Below are 20,731 nucleotides of genomic sequence, written 5' to 3'. Positions count from 1 at the left end.
AACTGTATTCAGGTCAAGATAATACCACTAGGGTATATCAACTGTATCAGTAATACTTCAATCTACAATAGGGAAATCAGAGCCTTGAGGAGTACTATGCATGTGTGAGAAATATCCGTAATGAGTTAAACGTCTATCATCCTCTCACTTATGATGTTAAAGTTCAACAGCAACAGCGAGAGCAGCTTGGTGTGTCACGGTTTCTGGTGGAGCTGAAGTCTGAGTATGAACCAGTACGAGACCATATACTAGGGGGATCTGCTCTTCCATCTTTAGAGGAGGTGTTTGCTCGTCTTCGGAGGGCTTCCATTGGATCTATGGATTCTAATGTCTCAGATAAATCAACATTTGCAGTATCGAGAGGTCGAGGTGGCAGAAGTGGGGCTCGAGGAGCCCAACCTGGTAGGAGTGGTAGTGGTGGACCTACACATATCCGTGGTGGTGGTCGTACTGGAGGTAGAGATTCAGGGGGAGCTCGTGGAAGAGGATGTGGCTCGGGTCCACGGAAGTATACTCATTGTGGTTTGGATGGACATACTATTAACTACTGCTATGACTTACATGGTCCTCCCTCGACGTGGGCCAACCATGCCATGACTAGTGACACCAGTTTCAGCTCTAGACTGGAGAACCGGGCAGCTGATCTGATGCCTTCTACTCCCTTAGATGGTCTAGGCAAGGAGATGGTGAGTGTTCCTCGGGATGAGTATGAAATGTTTGTTCAATCCAAGTCGCAGCAGAACACAACTACCTTTGCACACTCAGGTATGGCTTGTTTGGCATCCACACCCAACCCTTGGATTATTGACTCTGGAGCCTCCGATCACATGACGGGAACTTCAGGTGTGTTTTCATCTCTCACCCATTGCTCAACATCACAATCTGTTACCCTTGCTAATGGCTCCACATCATCTATCTGTGGTGTTGGTAATGTTGACCTAGACCTTGTATCCCTATCCTCTGTTTTATTTGTACCTAAGCTTCCATTTAATCTCATGTTTGTTAGTAAGTTGACCAAGTCTCTTAAGTGCTCCATCACATTTTACCCCTCTATGTGTGTTTTTTAGGATTTCAAGACGGGGATGAAGATTGGTGGAGGGCATGAAGCCGGTGGACTGTATTATCTTGATGGTGGTGGAAGAACGTCAACGACCCTTCAGTCATCCATTTCTCCTCTCCAGTGGCATTGTAGATTTGGTCATCCTTTGCTGAAAGTGTTGCAGTCCTTAGTCCCTTCATTGAGTCAACTTTCTGTTTTAGATCATGAGTCATGTCAATTTGGGAAACACCATCGTGTTCCCTTTCGTTCTAGGGTCGATAACCGTGTGTCGAGTCTTTTTTCTTTAATTCATTCAGATGTTTGGGGCCCTTATAAAGTGATGTCATATAATGGATACAAATATTTTGTTATTTTTGTTGATGATTGTTCAAGAATGATGTGGCTCTATTTAATGAAAGAAAGAAGTAAATTATTTGCCATCTTCCAGAAATTTTATGCTGAGATTCGTAATCAATTTGGCGTTCACATCAAAATTTTCCGTTCTGATAATGGTCGTGAATACTTGTCTTCATCTTTTCAAGAATACTTGGACCAACATGGCATTATACACCAAACTTCCTGTGCCTACACTCTGCAACAAAATGGGGTTGCTGAGAGAAAGAACCGACATCTTGTAGAAACAGCATGCTCCCTCATGCACCACATGAATGTTCCCAAAACCTTTTGGAGCGATGCAATGCTCACCTCTTGTTTCTTAATTAATCGGATGCCCACGTCTATTCTTGATGGTCGTTCTCCTTTTAGTGTTTTATTCCCCAACATGTCTCCGCTTCCGCTTCCTCCTCGGGTATTTGGGTGTGTCTGCTTCGTTCATAATCTGGGTCCCGAGACTGACAAGTTAGATGCACGTTCCTTGAAGTGTATCTTCCTTGGCTATTCCCGAACTCAGAAAGGGTACAAGTGTTATCATCCCAGTTCTCGTCGTTCCTTGGTATGTGCTGATGTTACATTCTTCGAGTCTACCCCGTTCTTCGTGGGGTCCGATGACGCTGCTTCCTCCTCATCACCACCACCTCTTCCTCTTCCTGTGGCTGATCCACCTCCTCTGGTTCCAGTCATGCCTACGTCCTTGCCTCCGGTGCCACCGTCTGTTGACCGTCCACCCATTCGTCACGTGTATACACATCGCTCGCGTGTACCGGCTATAGCTCCTCCGACTTCATCATCGTCGACAGATCCAGCTCTAGCTCCAACACCAGCTTCCGACCTAGATCTTCCTATTGCCTTCCGGAAAGGTAAACGTACCTGCACCCTTCACCCTATTTCCAATTTTGTTTCACTTACTCACCTCTCTGCCTCCCATCGCCAGTTCATCTCTTTGTTATCCTCCGTCGTTGTTCCTAAGGATGTCCAGGAAGCCCTTACCTCTCCAGAGTGGTGCCGTGCTATGGAAGAAGAGCTCTCTGCTCTGCATCATAATCACACTTGGGACCTCACTGCTCTTCCTCCTGGGAAGCAGGCTGTTGGTTGTAAGTGGGTGTATAGTGTTAAGTATTTGCCAGATGGTCGTGTTGAGCGCCTAAAGGTGCGGCTGGTTGCCAAAGGGTACTCCCAAACCTATGGCATTGACTACACAGAGACATTCTCCCCGGTTGCTAAGATAGGGTCAGTTCGTGTCGTCATCTCCCTTGCAACTATGTATGATTGGCCTCTACATCAGCTAGATATCAAAAATGCCTTTTTGCGTGGTGATTTGCTCGATGAGGTCTACGTGGAGCAACCACCAGGGTTTGTTGCTTAGGGGGAGGATGGTAAGGTATGCAGACTTAAGAAGGCTATATATGGACTTAAACAGTCCCCTCGAGCATGGTTTGGTAGGTTCAATGAGGTGGTCAAGAAGTTTGGTATGAAACAATGCCAAGTTGATCATTCTGTCTTTAGTCTTGACTCTTCGACAGGCAAAATAATATTGGTGGTGTATGTGGATGATATCGTTGTGATTGTGAATGATAAAATGGGCATTGACAGATTGAAGACATTCTTACAGGAACACTTTCAGACAAAGGACCTTGGCAAGTTGAAATACTTTTTGGGCATAGAGGTAGCAAGATCTAAGCATAGCATTAATTTGTGTCAGAGGAAATATGTGCTTGATTTACTGGAAGAAACAGGGTTGCTGGGTACTAAACCAACTGAGAGACCTATGGAAACAAATACGAGGTTGAGCAGTGATATAGGTGAAGTATTTGAAGACCCTGGCAGATACCGACGACTTGTAGGCAAACTAAACTATCTAACCATTACTAGGTCAGATATTTCATTTGCGGTTAGTGTGGTGAGTCAGTTCATGCATAAACCTTTGGTCCCACATTGGAATGCAGTGCTAAGGATCGTGAGGTATCTGAAAGGAGCTCCTGGTCGTGGTTTGTTGTACAGGAGTGGTGGAAAACTGGTAGTAGAAGGGTACACTGATGCTGATTGGGCAGGTTCTATGTCTGATAGACGATCTACCACAGGCTATTGCACTTTTCTGGGGGGTAACCTGGTAACGTGGAAAAGTAAGAAGCAGTGCAGAAGCAGAATATAGGGCCATGGCGCATACTGCTTGTGAATTAGTGTGGCTAAGGAACCTTCTACAGGAGATAGGATATGACATCAGTACTCTAATGAAGCTCTATTGTGACAATCAGGCAGCGGTTCATATTTCTTCCAATCCGGTGTTTCATGAAAGAACCAAGCACATCGAAGTTGACTGTCATTTTGTGAGAGAGAAGGTGCTGAATGGAGTGATAGAAATTGCATATGTTAGTACGGGAAACCAGTGGGCAGACTTGTTTTCAAAAGGTTTGAGTTTGGGGAGAGTGGACTACATATGTAACAAGCTGGGATTATATGATATATACTCCCCAACTTGAGGGGGAGTGTTAGTGGTGTTAGTGAAGGGGTATATATCATATAATAACAGGTGTTAGTTCACTCTTACTTAAATAAGGGCACTTAAGTCTTTTCCAGTAAGTTAATAATATAATAACAGGTCTGGCCGAATCTAGGGAAAACCTTTTTTCCTCTCCTACTTCTACTTCTTGCTGTTCACTTTACTTTACAGTCAACGAACAAGACAGAATTCTAGGGCAGGTCGAACTTCAACAACCCCCACCTCACCTTTCTAGAAACCAAATCTGCCAGACCTCTCTATCTGAGCGTCGACTACAAAAGAAACAACTCACTCACCCCAAGCCTCCTATGGGTGAATTAGAATCTCCATTCCTTTTTTGACAACGTGACAAAGTGTCACAGCGTTTGGTGGTCCGATCTTTGGTGAGTTAGATTTTATTGCATGAACCGAGTCTCCAATTTAATTGTAAACACTGTTTTTTCATTTTTTTTCCTTTATTTATCCATTATCGGTGCATAGTTTAACTACCTCACTTTTGATTGATTAAGCAAATTACTTAAAGATGAGAAACGCCAAAAGCTGAAGCATCTAAGCAAAGATTATGAGGAAAGTGCACAAGCCAAAGAAGAGAAATGAAAGAAGAGACAAAATCAGGAGGACTTGTGATACTAAAGATACAAAAAATGAAAAAAAAAACTAGTATTATCTCCCCTTTGCAAAGCTAAATACACAAAATCCCACCTTATCCATCACCCTCCAAACCAAGCTGAAGTACCACTTGCCATACCGGCAATGGCTCCAAATATATATAAAAAAACACTTCAGCCTGACATTATGATCACTGTCATTCATGTTTCTCCCATGAGAAACGGCCTGGTCCTGTCCCAACTTTCTCCTGTTATCCTCTAATTGCCTATATGAATTCTTCTGGCTGACCATTCCCTGTCATCCAAAAGGATCCTATCTTTTTACTTAATGGGTTTCTTAATTTTCTCTTTTTTAGAGATGTTACGTTGCAAATGCTTCTGATTAATAAAATAGTTACACTTTTTTTTTGGCTTTTTTTTCTTTCTTTCTGCCATTTTTTTGGGAGGATGAGTGAACTTACCCTATCCATGCACTCCTGTTTGCCTCTACGTGAGAGCATTAATCCTATCTTTTGGTAATGAAGAAAATTTTCATTAAAGAGGAGAGACATGGGTTGAGGGAGAGGTCAGGATGAGAATCTTGGTAGGGAGGGATAATCTTGGAGTTGATTGTGGAGTTTTTGAAGTTGTTATTTTTTCTTTGTTCTGTTGTGTAAGGGGTGTTGATTGTGGTCATTAATTTGAGTTTTGTATCATTGATCGGGGATCTTGTAGGTTGTGATGAGTTGTTTTTGATGTCGGGGGCTTTATTTTCTTCTCTTGGGTGATTTTTTATCACCTTCCTCATGTACTTTTTTTAATAACTTTTTATTTTAGTATAGAAATTAAATGACAAGTATTAATGCTTCCAAATCAATGCCATTGTTTGGCATCCTTTACACCTTGAAGCAGTTAATTCAATTTTTGAGTATAAGCTGTTCAGCTGGGTTTAGTATTTGGGTCCATTTTTTTATTGCTCAATTACATGTCTAGGGTCCTATTCATGTCACATCTTATAATGGCTTTGTGTATTTTTGCAACTTTAATTGATAATTCTTCAATGATTACATTGGCTTTACTTCATCAAAGAATGTTTGTTTTTGATAGTCAATTGTGACTTTAAAGTATTACAGAATGATGAAGTTTCTGTTACCCATAAAAAAGAAATAAAAAGAATGATGAAATTATAATTGTAAAACATTATGAGCCCAGCTAGCCACTGCTACACTCATATACCCTTTTAAGACTTCAGCCTACACCATTTACATTGGTAGGCCCACAATACATGCTTTGCCCTGGTTGGTACCCTGTTAGCTAAAGAATCTGCCACATTGTTCCTTTCTCTTGGGATCCAGCATATCTGTGCTCTTAACATAGCTAGCATTCTTCTCTTAGTATACTTCTTTACCTCCATATCCTGGGTTACCCTCAATTTAACAGTTAAATGTTTGTCCTGAAATCCCCTTCCACCAAAATATCCTTTAATTTTTGTGATGCTCCAATTTCAAGCCATAGGGTGCAGAAATTTCTGCTCGAAGAACTATTCCTTGTACTGTCGGGCCTGAATAGAGTGACAAAATTGCTTTACTTGCACTTGCATCTCTTATAACCCCACCATTCCGTTCCAGTTGCTCTCGTATAACTTCTGTCAAGATTCAACTTGACTTGTGGAGAATAAACTTAACATTCACAACTTGACTTGTGGAGAATAAGCTTAACATTCACTTTTTTATGTGAGAGTTAACAATTTAAGCCCCTAATATGGGAGAGTTAACAATTTAAGCCCCTAATCAAGAATGCAATATCGGGGGCTTCCCCGTATGCCCCTATAGGGGGTGTTTCGGGGTCTGACCTGGTTCAACGTGTCGATGAGCCTTAAACCGACCTCTCTGAACCAGTTTTAAAGAAAAACTATAAAAAAAAGACAAGCAAACATATAGGCTGATACATCCCTACCAGTGTATTGGCCTTTATACGTTTTACATATTATATTTATGTATTTTAATTTTAGATAATAAATTTTTTAAAATTTCAATTTATATTTTTTATTCATATTATGTTTAATATTTTTTTTTTTGTATTTTTGAATTTTTTGGCATTTGTTTTGAAATTTCTGACATCATTTTATCCTTTATACGTTTTACATATTATATTTATGTATTTTAATTTTAGATAATAAATTTTTTAAAATTTCAATTTATATTTTTTATTCATATTATGTTTAATATTTTTTTTTGTATTTTTGAATTTTTTGGCATTTGTTTTGAAATTTCTGACATCATTTTATAGTTTTTATTTTTATTTTTATATTTTTATGCCTTGCTTAAAAAAAGGAGTGTGCCTTTACTTTTAAAACACTGCCTGTTCCTACACTGACTGTGTGACCACCAGTTGAGAGGGTGTACACTCTTTGCAGAACATGACAATCTTTGGCAATAGGTTTAATTAATTAATTATATATTATAGTATATTATTTATTTATTTTCCTTGCAACTCCTGGGTGTCAACTCTTTTGCAATGCTGATTGCTTGTATTCATTATTCGGCACTTGTGCTCTGTAGTGAACCATAGAGGAGTGGCCTGGGTATGGTGTAGATGAGAGATGACCATTGAGGTGAGAATTCTACATATTTTTGTAATTAAATATATGCACATTGTGTGTGTGGGGGTGGGGAGAGTGAAGGAATGCAAATCTCCCAAGGTGTAAACCACTCATAGAAGGAAGTAACAAAGCTTGTGAATGCTAAGCCTATTCACTGGCTTCAGCAGGTTGGCCAGTTTAGAGCAGACCTGCTCACAGGCCCGGAGCCTGAGCCTGACCTATATAAAGCCTGAAGCCCGGTTTGGACAGATATTTTGTAGTATATTAGTTATATATTATTAATAATAATAATACATTCCCTTCTTCATTTAAACTTCTATGTCATAATTAAAAGGTTGTCTCTACCCTAGCATAGATGTAATTAAGAGAACGCCTATGACCCATCTCACCCAATGATTCTGATGCATAGGTCATGGATGGGTTCAAGAGCTACAGAACTGACCAAGACTGGGAGATGGTGAAGGTGGAACCCAAGACTCTGTTGTTCGAGATCTACAGAACTCAAGGTAAGCTCACCTTGAAGGTAAGGGAGATGAATGTGTTGATGGTGCTGTTAGTGGGAAAAGAAGTAATAGAATGGTTTCAGGGGTTTGTGGTAGAAGCCTTATCTCAGAGGAGAGAAGATACCTATAAGAATACAAAGATCAAGGTAAATAGAGGGTTTAAGGCTGAAAGGAAATCAAATGCTAGAGGAAGATTCATAACACTTTATGAATTTTTCAGTAAAGGGAAAACAGATTATATGCTTACCTGAAGGAAGGGAAAGTGAAGGATGGAAGGAGATTTTAACAGTTCTCAGAGAGTTCTTGGAGCAGAGTGAGCAGCAAGAAGCCCAGGCTTATAACAAGGAAAGGGAGACCGCTTCAACAGTGACAAACATGTAGAACCAGGGCAGGTCTGCCAGGTCATGGAGGAGCAGAAGGATCCAAAAGATCTCTCAATTGTAATAGGAAGGGTACTCAGGGAAGTAGGGTGATTGCTGGCTGAGGTATGGAGGAGTGAAAAAAGAAACTGGTGATTCAAACTAGCAGCAGCCAGTGGATTGGAAGTTCATAGCAGTAATGATGGAGTTAAAAATAAAAAAAAAACCTCCATTATTATTACCCCATTTGAAAAATGTGAGGCTCTAGTCAATTTACTAGATAATGAGAAAGAGATAGATGCAACAAACATCAATTCCTCTTCGGGTTATGTGACAGTGTCAAGATGGTGCCCTCTGTCTAATGCCAGAGAAGCTGGTATTGAAGATAATATCATCGTTAGAATAATTGGGTTGCCCTTTCATCTGTGGAAAGAAGAAGTTTTTGAATCCTTGGCATCCATTTGCAGTGCTCAGTTGGTCGGTGTTTGTGCATGTGATCTTGATTCAGCAGCCTAAGCTCAATGGTGTGAAACCAGAAGAAATACCCAGAAAGGTGGAGTTTGTGACAGATGGTTCATCTTCCTACTCTGTGTGGATGACAACCTCCATGGAAGCCTTTTTGGGGAAGGAAGGTAGGAGGGAAGAAGATGAACAGGTGGAGAGGGAGCGTTTATACGGCAATTCCTGGTTTGTTGGGGCATTAGGGAACAAAAGTTTCACCAAATTGGAACAGCAAAGGTAGAGTGTGGAGAATGCCAAACGGCGAAAAGCAATGACAGATGGCTTTTCATATGCCCAAGTGTTAATTAATAGTTTTAAAGAAAGCACACGTCCAGATAGAAGAGAATTTAAATTCAACCAGAAGAGAGAGTCAAACCGGGTGGGCCTAATGGATCAGGCCCATCTGCGTGGCTCTTTAAGTTGTCACGTGAAGGAGGCTGGGATTAAAGAGGGAGTTGGGCCGGGTCTGTCAAAAGAGATACGTGGAGAACATATGTTGGAAGGTGGGCTGACATTAAGGCCCATAAAAGAGAGGACACATGATTCTTTAAAGACTCACATTAGTTAAGTTGGGGGGATGATGGGGGACGGTATTTTGGGTCCGTCATCGTCCTTAGCCGAAGTTTGACAGATGGGAAAAGAAAAGGTTTCCACACAGTCGGATATGCGGTGAATTCCAAGAGAAGACAAACATGGTGGATCGCCGGAAAAATGCAATCTAAGATTTGTCTTTTGCTCATGAAGATTAGCAGGGGTTGGGTCATATAGAAGGAGGTTGGGGAAGGTTAGTGCGTCTAATCAAGTTGAAGGCAAAAAAAGTAGCTGGACTTAAAAATCATGTCTTAAAACCCCACAACAGTTTAGGAAAGAGGAAGAAAGAGGTTTGGGAGTGGCTGACCACAAGGTTTGTTTGCACTGAAGAGCTGAGCTCATCAAATTGTCTGAGAAGTTTGAAGGTTGAAACAAGCCCAGATACGATACCGGATGAATCTCAAGTGGTTTTGTTGGAACCAGATGATGGTGCCACGAAAGGTAGGGTTGCGGTAGAGGAGAGTTCTAGGGTCTTGACGACAACTAGTTCTGCTGAATCAGATGGGGTTGAAGGGGATGGAGTAAGTGCTCTAGGCGATGCATCGAAGAGTAAGGTAAGTTCACGAGGGACTGGCAGTAGGGTCTTGGATCTGGCTTTCGGGGGAGAAACGAGTACAGTGGAAATGGATCTGGTTTGTGAGGTGGAAGTTTTGAGAATCGGTTTTAGTAGGAAAATTGGGGTGGATTTAGGTATGAGAAAGGTTGAAGGAGTCTCAAAAAGTCATTGTTAATGACACACTTAAAACAGGGGAGCTGAGAAAACCAAAAGGTGTCGGAAACAGGCAGCTGGTTCATGTTACCAAAGTCTTTCATAGACATAAGGAAGAGCTAGTTGGGGACGACCCTTGCTTACAGAAGAGAAGGAAGGTGAAGAGAACATCACTGAGAAGGAGGTCATAGAAAAAGTGGCAGTGGAGGGAAGGGGGGAAGATCAGAAGCATTGGGAAATATGGCAGTCACAGAATCTCAGTTTGAGGAACAAGAGGAAAGGAGAGAGGGGGGGAGTGGAGTTGAAGAGTCTTCTAAGGAAGGTAACTCGGAGAAGGGGACGGTGGGTATTAATCGACTAGTGGATAGACATGTGGAAACTGGGAAGCCTTCGGGTTATTCTTTTTTTTTGGACGGGAGGGGGGGGGGGGGGAGCGGTGGTGAGAAGAGCAATTGAAAAAAAAAAAAAAAGGAAGAGTCTAACAAATTGAGAGTTCTTGGGGAAGGAGGGAAGGCTTGGGAGAAAGGTGAAGGAGGAGAGGAAGGAATTGTAGACGAAGAATGATGGGGGGCGGGGTGAAGTGGCCACTGTTGAGGGGAGAAGTTTAATAGTTTTAGAAGAAGTCTCGAGCTTGGTGTGTGGGTTCATTTATTTTGCTTAAAGGTTATGTATTCAAGACCGTCTTTATCGTGGTTGGAAAAGAAGAAAGTCCTCTTTTGTAGTGCAAGTTTTGATATAAAATAGTATATAATACATTTTTTGCTATTGATATTATTATTACATAATATATTATATAATATTTATTATATTCTTTATTGTGTATATACTATTGTTAAGTTGGACTTGGGCTTGGGCGGGGCTTATTTGGGAAAGCCCGAACCCGAGCCCGTGGGCTTAACACGAACAGGTCTAGTTCAGAGGTATGTTGCCTGAGTTTTGTAGAGAACACTAATGTGGTCTCCACTACTGTACTCGTATGACTATAGCAGCAGTTAGTTGTTTGTTGGTAGTTGATAGCTATTTTAGTCAAGTCTTTGAGTCAGTCTTTAATTATTAGTTTTTTTTTTTGCCATGTATGCAGCAAGGGTATTTCAGCCCTTTTATCTTCATTTGGAAATTAGTATAAATAGTAAGAGAGGGGCGGCAGATCTATTATTTCCTCTCTTTTCTAATCTCCCCTTCGAATTCTTCTTCTCCTCCTCTCTTCTCTTCTCTTATCCTCTTCTTCTTTCTCAGTTTTTCTTTTGTTAATTGAACACTAAAACTAGACCTGATAGTAGTCTTATTCGACTACAACTTTTTTCTTTTAAGTGGACCTTCCAAGAGGGTTCTTGGTTGGATTCCTTCCTCAAGAAGAGCTTGGATCTGCTACCTACCAGATGTTCCCACATCTCTACCCATGAGACATGACAACTGCACATTGGGAATATCTCCCTTGTCATTCATGGGGAGATGTTCCCAATACATGGTGGTGGTGCTTTGTGGGTATGGATGTGGGTAGCAGATCCTGAGTCCCTCAAGAAACATGGTGTAGCTCAATTGACAACTGTGTTGCAATGGGAGCCTTTGGCATAGGAGTTGTTTTCTGCTAGTTCTAGGTTGATATAATTTTGGTCCATTCTGGTCCAGTCGGATGAAGAGTCTCTACCAGAATGGCATGAGTTGTTACATTAGAGATGGAAGGTCTTTGGTGAGCAAGGGTGAACCCTCCATTCTATTGAACCTCAGGATCTGAAAATTCATCGTCTGTCTTGCACAAATAAGCATTCATAGGCGCTAGTATGGCAGAGATTTGTTTCTTTGTACCATTTTGTCATTGGTTTTACTTTTGTCTTTTGTGGGAATGGGGCCTGGGGTTGTATTGCCTGGGCTATCTTCTGTTATAGGATGCCTTTTCCTATAATCTTCTTCCTTTGATCTTTGTGAAAATTCTGTAATAAAAAAAAAATCCAGTCCTTACCATTTTGGTTTGTCATGAGATGAGGGTTTTCCCTTAGAGGACATGTGGAGTGTTTTGCTTGAGAGATTGATTTTTCATGTTTTAACTGTTTGCAGTTGCCTTTTTGATGCAGGCATTGCAGTCTCATTCTGTAAAGTATGCAGTACTGCAATCTGTATATAACTACTGGAAGACAAAGGTGTGTTTTAGACTGTCCAAGTTGGTTTCCTATTTGTATTTTTTCGAGTATGTTTGTGCATGCCAAGCAGTTAACAGTTTAGTGGTTTTTCTTCTTCTTCATTTTTGAAGTTAAGAGCATATTTTATTTTGTTGTTAACAAATGGAATGGCTTCAGTTTATTTATGAATTATGCTTTATGTTTTATGTTTTATGTTGTAGACTAAATTCTTATGTATGGTTTCTTGTTCTTTTTATCAGCGAGAACGGTGGCAAAAGCCTATTCTACGCCGCTTGCAGGTGAGTTTGGTTACTTTATTAATTCATAGTGGTCTTAATGGGTCCATTACCATCCAAGTTATCTGAATTAAAATTACCCTTCTTGTTCATCTTGGACCTGAATCACCTGATTGGTAAGTGGGTTAAATTAACCTCCTCATGCTAAATACTTGCAATTACCTATAAGGGTGATTCAGTGGGTTAAGACTTTGCAAATTTTTGAAAACTATTCAGAAGGAGATATCATCAGGAAGTGGAAAGAAGTGGCTTGGTGAGTTCCAAGGAAGAATGTATCTTACCCAGTTTGGTCCCCTCCAGCTTCAGGGTTCACTAAAGTGAACTTTGATGGTAGTAGTGAAGGAAATCCAGGTCTGTTGGGTATAGGGGGAGCTTTCAGGGATGATGAAGGTCGAATTATCACATTGTATTCTGGTTCTATTGGATGGGGGGACTCTCTTAGAGCTGAAATGTTGGCTGTCTTGGAAGGGTTAAAAAGCTCAAGAGTTAAATATTAGAAATCTGATAGTGGAAGGTGATTCTAAGTTGGCTATCAACTGGCTAATGAAGGATGATTCGAGTCTGTGAAAGTTTCTGAATGAAAAGAAGAAAGTTAGACATCTCATACAAAATATGGAAGTCAAGTTTCAAGGGACTAAGAGATGCACTAATTCCTTGGCAGATTCATTGGCCAAACAAGGGGTGGGAAGAGCTAATTTTTTCTGGGCAACATTGTAATCTGAATTGCTTTCTTGGGATGGTTACCTCTTTTTGTATCTTTCTTTTTTTTTTTGATAAATAACATCAATTCCATTAAAATAATGAATAGATACAAGAAGATCCCCTTAGAGGCGCGAGGAGCAGCCTCTCCAAACAGAAAATACACAAACTACAATAGAGAAAACATGAATGTTGAATTTCCCTTGTTTTGCCAAGACATCAGCAAAAGCATTAGCTAATCTCCCAACCCATTGTACTGTCATAGACATATTTCTTGTCAGCCATTTGAATTTCTTTAACTCATTTTTATAGCCCCAAGTGACATCCTCCGGATTATTTAACCAGTCCACCACTGTCTTAGAGTCTCCTTCAATCAGAAGCTGCTCCATGTCCACTTCTTTTGCAAGAAGTATTCCTTGTATTGCAGTCGGATAGAGTTCCCAACTCCTAAAGGGCCAAAGTAGATTAAGACCACCTCTCCAGCCTCATTCCTCAGTACACCTCCCATCCCAGAGGGACTCGGGTTACCCTGGCTACTCCCATCAAAATTCAGCTTTAAAGAACCAAGAGGAGGGGGGACCCAGCTAGTCACTGCCCTTCCCTTGTAGGAGGAACAACTTGCTACCAACTTCCAATCCTTCCAACAATCAGCAAAAGTAAAATGGTTAAATAATTCTGGAGTCTTTAACCAATGTAAAGACCTGGACAAAATGCAGTCCTTTAAGGTTTGACTGCTTGTTCCTTTTTCTTGGAAGATTCTGGCATTCCTTTCTTCCCATACTGTCCATAACAATGCTGCTCGTGAGCATCTCCACATTTTCCTTCCTCTTTTATGGGGCCAAGAGAAGAAAGAGGGGTTAAAGATTGTGCTTACTTCTGCTGGCATATCCCAACTAGACCCAAACAAAGATAGAAGCCAAGCCCAGAGCTCTGCAGTGACACTACAAGATAAAAATAGATGGTTACAATCCTCACCATGAGATCTGCAAAGAATGCACCAGTTTGGTGAAATACAAAGGACGGGTCTTCTCTTTTGTAAGTTGTCCAGCGTGTTTACTTTACCATGCCACACTTCCCAACACAAAGCCATAACGTTGGGGGGGATCGGCTTACACCAAACTTCTTTGAAAGGGAAACTCTAACTAGAGGGAGATTGGCAGAGGAACTTGAAAAAGGAACCACAAGAAAAAGACCCTTTGGGGTGAATGGCCCAAATCCTTTTATTAGGTTTCGAGGGATCCAACCAAACCTTATCAAGGAGACATAGAAGAGTAGACAAACACTCAATTTCCTCATCCCTTAATCCTCTATGGAAACGAAAATCCCAAGACAAAGTTGGTAAGGATAAATTCGATGGAAGGAATTTTGAGATCACCTCATTTTTATACAAGGAAACAGAGTACAATGAAGGAAAAAGGTCTTTCAAAGGGAGATCTCCAACCCAAATGTCCTCCCAAAACCGAATAGAATTACTTGAACAAGCATCATACCTAACACAACTAAGGAACTGCGGAAGAACTTTGTGAATTGCTTTCCAAGGTGTGGCTAGGTTAGCCCTCCTTGATGCACCAGCATCCCAACCACTCTTTGAACATCTATGAATACTCTTCACTACTTCCTGCCAGAGTCTATCCCGCTCCAAAGGCCATCTCCACAACCACTTCCCTAACAAAGCTGAGTTCTTTTTAAGCACATTCCCGAGCCCTAATCCTCCCTCCTCTTTACTTCTATCCACAACCCCCCACTTAATTAAATGGTCTTTTTTACCTTCTCTCGGTTCCCACAGAAAATCTCTCATCAAAATTTCCAACTTCTTCGCTTCCCTAGACGGTATCCTAAAGACAGAGAGATAATAGGTAGGTAGATTCATGAGGGTAGCTTTTATCAAAGTGATCCTCCCACCCAAAGAGATATAACTTTTCTTCCAAACAGCTAGTCTCTTTTCTAACTTCTCCAAGACTGGGGTTTAGGACCTACTCTCCCTAGGGTTTGCTCCCAACGGAAGCCCTAAGTAACACAAAAGCTAGGAGGAAATGGAGCACTCAAGACAACCTACAATCGCCTCAACCTCCTCAAAAACTAAATTTACTCCGGCTATGTAGCTTTTTCCTAGATTGATTTTCAAATTAGAGACTCCTTCAAAAACTATAATCAATTCTTTCAAAATTTCCACCTTCTCACCGAAACCTCGCTCACAGAAGATCATCAAGTCATCTGCAAATTGAAGGTGAGTGATTGGAATTCGGTTTGTGCCTATTCTCCAATCCCTTATCACATTTTCTCTATCAACCCTAGTGATAATTCGACTAAACACATCAGCTACCAAGGTAAAGAGGAAGGGTGAAAGTGGGTCCCCTTGTCTGATTCCCCTACTAGCTGGAAAAAAATCCCTCACCACCCCGTTTATTAGGATGGAATAGTGACAAGAGCTAACACGACCAGTCATCCAATTACACCATCTTTCTCCAAACCCACACTTCCTCAAAACCTCTAGTAGGAATTGCCAGTCCCCCAATTCATAGGCTTTCTCCAGATTAAGCTTACAAACAAAGCCTCTCTACTTGGACCTCTTCATCTCTTCCACACATTCATTGGCAATCAGAATCTGATCAATTATCTGATGCCCTTGGATGAAAGCCCCTTGAGCTTGACTAATAATGGAGGGGAGGATTTCTTTAATCCTTAAAGACAAGACCTTGGCCAGGATTTTATAAATACTAGTCACCAACTAATTGGCCTAAAATCTTTAGGATGGAGAGCATCAACTTTCTTTGGAACTAGGGCCAAGAATGTGGATTAATGCCTCGACTGACTATATGCTTCTCTGCGAACTCATTAAAAACCTCACAAAGATCATCTTTTATCACCTCCCAACAATCCTGGTAAAAAGCCATTATAAAACCATCTGGTCTTGGAGCTTTGGAATTGTCCATCAAAAACACCGCCTTCCTAATATCTTCTTCCTCAAGGTTTCTTTCCAACCACCTAACCTGATCTTCCTCCAACCTTGACCAATCAATCCCTTTGATTTCCCTCCTCTCTTCCAAGGGTCTTCTGTAAATCGATTTGAAATGTTCCACAAACTTCCTAGCAATATCATCCTGGTTAGTGAATTCCTCCTCCCTACCTCTAACTTAGACACAAAATTTTTTCTCCTCTTCCCATTTGCTACATCATGAAAAAACTTGGTATTCCCATCACCTTCCTTAATCCATCTATGCCTCGATTTCTACCTCCAGCTTATTTCTTCCCTCAGTAAGACCTCTTCTAGGTCCTTCTTCAACTGTCCCCTTAGAACTCTCTCCCCCTCCATTCTAGATTGAGCCTATCTTTCATCCAACTCTTCTATCCTAGAGATTAGATTCACTTTTTGCTGCTCAAGTCTTCCAAAATGTTCCTTATTCCAAACTTTTATTTTGGCTCTTATCCTCTGTAGTTTCTTGTGAAATCTTACCCCTTTCCATTTTGTCCCCCTCAATTCCTCATTCCACCAAAATTTTACTTTATTCACAAAATCCGGGTGTGTTAGCCACATGTTTTCAAACCTAAAGGGTTTAGGTCCACTGATAAAATCTTCCACACCTATTCGTATAGGACAATGATCCGAGGTCACCCTAGGCAATGCTTTAGACACCAAGTTTCCCCAATAGTTCTCCTAGTCAACATTAAAGATAAATCTATCCAACTTCGACCACAAGGGCACTTCTTGTAAGTTAGACCAAGTAAATCGAGCTTGCACTAGTGGGATCTCTTTTAACTCACAATCAGCAATAAAGCTATTAAGCTTTCTCATGCTAGTTGTGATGGTTTGTTGGGAGTTATTAGTTTCTTCAGAAAATCTTATCACATTAAAATCCCCTCCTAAACACCATGGACCTTCCCATAAACCTTGAATTGCATATAGTTCCTCCCACATGTCATTCCTTTCTCTATAATTATTGGTACCGTAGACATTAGTTAACACCCAAGTGAAGTCATCCTCTACATTCTTAAATTTAATGGAAACTGAGAATCTCCCTATTAACTCCTCCACTACCTCTACTACATCATCTTTCCAAAGTGTGACAATCCCCCCTGAGGCTCCCCAAGATGGGGCTGAAATCCATCCCCATAGATGTCGATCATGCTCAACTTGCCTAGAATCCTGTCAAACTAGTAACTCCCTTGGTTAAGAAATTAACAAGATGATCTTCTATTCACATAAAGGTGCTGATTTGTGTCAGATACTTCAGTTTTTACCGTAAATTTTGTAACTGATAACACATCCATTTCCATCCATACTATATCCAGATAGGATAAGTTTTCTAAATGTGTTAATGCCATAGAGAACATTCAAAAGTATCAAAATCCTTACGTTGCTCGATTTCACCCCCAATACCAGAAGGTCCAAGATTGCCAAGGCTGCTGCCGTCAAAGTTGAGCTTTATGAAGCCTTCTTCTGGGGGCTTCCAGTCTACAACAGGTTTGTCTTTAACCGAAGAAGAATTTACAACAGATTCGCAGTTTTTCCGTAGTAGCTGCATCCCTTTCTTTATCATTAAAATTCCTGTTATTTCTTTCCTCCCAAACTGTCCATACTAAAGAAGCCCTAACAAATCTCCATAAAACTCTACCTCTTCTCTTAGGCCACCCGGAAGTTATAGGGTGAAAAGCCCCCTGATTTGCAGAAGCATCATCTACCTACACCCAAAAAGACCAAAACGTTTCCCAAATATTTGCATCAAAAGGGGCATGAAATTAGAAGATGGTAAGTGGTAACAGCTCTCTCCAAATCAAAATCCCGGAGCTTTAGATATATCCATTGAAAAGACAGCTCCCCTTATTTCCAAATCAAAATCCCTTTCCAACACTCTTGCCAAATCCGGACTCAAATCTTGGCCAATCCAGTCTTTCTAGAGCAGCACCCATGTCTTCTTGTCTTTTAAACACATATTTGAAATGAGCCACAAAACAATTAGCAATCTCTTCTTGATTGACAGGAGTTTCTCCATTTACTTCTAATTTCTCCACAATTTTTTTTCTTCTTCTCCACAAGAGCCTCGATTTCTGCCTCCAACTGATTTCTTCCCTCAACAAAGTTTCTTTCAATTCTTTTTTCAACAACTCTCAGAGTCTTATCTTCCTTATTTATTGAACTTTGACTCTCCTTGACATACAATTGCTCAATTTGAGAAGTTACTAATAATTTCCTCTCCTCAATTCTTCCAAAAATGATCTCTATTCCACTCGTTGATTTTGCATTTTAGCCATTGCAGCTTCCTATGAAATTTTACACCTTTCGACCATTCCTCTACCTTATGGACAAAGTTAGGGTGTGTAAGCCACATATTCTCCAACCTATAAGGTTTTGGGCCACTCAAAAAGTCTTTAGCACACACTTCTCTATGAAATCATTCAACTTCCTCATACTAGTAGAGATTATCTTATTAGGATTATTTGTCTCAATAGTGAATCTGACCACTTTAAAGTCTAAACACCAAGGCCCATTCCATAGACCCCTAGTATCAAAAAGTTTTCCCACATTTTACCTCTTTCTCCATATCTATTGGGTATGTAGATATTCATCAACACCCAAGGAATGCAATTAAAGAAAAAAAGAGATTGTGGGTTTTATATGCTTGAAAATGCTTTATATGTTTTCTTTTATTTTTATATTTTCATTTGAATACACTTTACATGTTTTATTTTTTAGCTTTTTTTTTTTTGTAATTTTGCGCCTTTCTTGAAAAGGCGCATGCCTCGCCTTGCGCCTTGCGCCTTAGGCGCAAATTGGCCCTTGCGCTTTTAAAACACTGCACCCAAGTAAACCCATCATCCACATTCTTGAATTTTAGAGAAAGTTTGAAACGACATATTAGTTGTACCAAGAGCTCCACCATCTCAGTCCTTCACAATGTTACTAGGCCTGGAAAGCACCCCATGACGGTATAAAGGACCATCCTATATCTCTATATCAGGATTCTCCTTTCTAAGTAGATTCTTCATTACTTGCCTCTGTCTAGCACTGCCCAACCCCCTAACATTCCAGCTAATTATCTTCATGTCAACTTATACAGGACCACCCCTTACCGTTTTTCCTCTACGTTTGACCTTTCCTTTCCCCCCTTGCACTGAATTCTAGATCCTCTGCTACATCATATTTCAATCTTCTACCACAGTCAACTTTCTATTCCTTTGAGCCTCGTTATCTCTCTTCTTTTTGGAAAAAAACTTTAACGCTTTCACCTCAAGACCAACTCCCCAACTAATTCCACCAGAGGTTCCCCTCCCTGCTCCCTGAAAGAATTCACTGTTTCTTCATTCTTAAGCAAGTCCTCAAAGAAATCTATTCTGACGTTCCCGCCTCTCACACTCTCCTCTTGTACACCTGCAGCTAATGGTTGGGACTGGAGTGTCTCTGTTACAGGCACAAAAAAGTCGTCAGTAGAACAGGGCTGCTTGGCTGCTGAGCACTTGGCTACTTAAAATAAGGACACAACAGGGCTGCTTGGCTGCCCTGAGATAAGGACACAACAAGGCTGCTTAGCTGCTGAGCACCTGGCTTGACAAATTTGGGTTGAGACAAATATCCGATGCTGAAATTCCTTTATCTTACGTAGAAGGAAGACTATAGACCATCGACTGGATGCCCTGTACTTGCTGCGCATCCGGGAAAGAAATTGATCCCAAGGGGCAGCATTCGAGGCCACTACCAACCTGGTGTTCTTTTTTCCTTACAACCTCCATAGGAGCTTCAGAGATCGCTGAGACAATTTTCTTAGAGCTGAAATCCTCCTCTTCTCCAAAAAAAAGGTCCCTTAGTGTCAGAGCTTATGTTCTCTTGGAATCCTACTGATCTTGCCGGACAAATACAACCCATGCTTGAGGTTTCAGTGTCATACAAGTCGTACTCCACCTTACTGGCTGAAAAATCACCTTCCTCGTCTTTGGCAGGCCTAGCAGAGTATTTCTTCTTGCTTCTTGGGTTGCAGCAATCTGGAGAAAGCCCCCTTAACTACCTTAGGTACTCACTGAAGGGAGCTTCCTGCCCTTCGTCCCTGGATTGAGATGGTAGTCGAGCTGGGGACAATGATAGACTCTGTGAACCATTGGCTGCTCGGTCCCTCCCATGTGACCTCTTTTAAAGTCACATGCCCCATTCTTTAGACTTAATAATGGGCTTGGCCCATTGGTTGCTTCTTTTGAATTTCTGTTTGTTTTCTATCCAAGATCTTTTGGGTCTGGTGGGCCCACTCCTTTTGCCAGCCCATACTTAATCAATTTCAAAATATTTGAAAACCTAACCAGGTCCAACATTTTTTTGCCAAAGCCTGGCCCAGTATTGGACAAAAGGTCCAGATCAACATTATTTGTCCTACCACAACTGAACCAGGCATTTAAAAGAGCACCTTCTTTGCTGGTGCCTACATGACCCATGACCTGGATGTGTCACTAGCTGTTGCTTTTTCTTGCTGTCCGGGTGGATCAAAGGAGCTTGGAGTCGGTCTACATCCCCTTGTAAGATTTTTAGGTTGCCTTTCTAATGTAACCTGTCTACCAATTGTCTGCCCAAGGCTACCACCTGTCAGCACCTGTACATATGACCTACCAAACACTTTCCCTTCAATCGGTGGTTCCTTTTCTAGCTTGACTTCTGTTCTCTTTTTTTCACTAATTCTTGTCCTTGACTTCCCATATTTGTGAAATTTTCAGACCAGTTTGAATTAACCACTCGCTGAGTTGCACATAACCCATCTTCTTGAACCTTCTCATCTTCAGCCTGCCTTCCTGATTTTCCTTACAGATTGTCCAAGTGTCAAGACACCCAACAAATTATTCTGTATCCAGTCAAT

General features: G+C 41.0%; 1 protein-coding gene across 1 annotated transcript in view; it reads left to right on the top strand.

Annotated features, from left to right (window-relative positions):
- LOC148842056 (uncharacterized) overlaps positions 1-20,731 on the top strand; it is a 63,332-nt gene that overhangs the window by 28,723 nt on the left and 13,878 nt on the right. The window contains exons 5-6 of the mRNA XM_088958781.1: positions 11,860-11,925; positions 12,165-12,203. Coding sequence (XP_088814907.1) covers positions 11,860-11,925; positions 12,165-12,203 — 105 coding nt within the window. The remainder of the gene's footprint in view (positions 1-11,859; positions 11,926-12,164; positions 12,204-20,731) is intronic.

This window comes from Nelumbo lutea, chromosome 8, assembly GCF_056320005.1.
Source record: "Nelumbo lutea isolate HS-2025 chromosome 8, American lotus-T2T, whole genome shotgun sequence".
NCBI classification, from domain to species: Eukaryota; Viridiplantae; Streptophyta; class Magnoliopsida; order Proteales; family Nelumbonaceae; genus Nelumbo; species Nelumbo lutea.
This window is presented reverse-complemented; position numbering and strand designations above follow the sequence as displayed.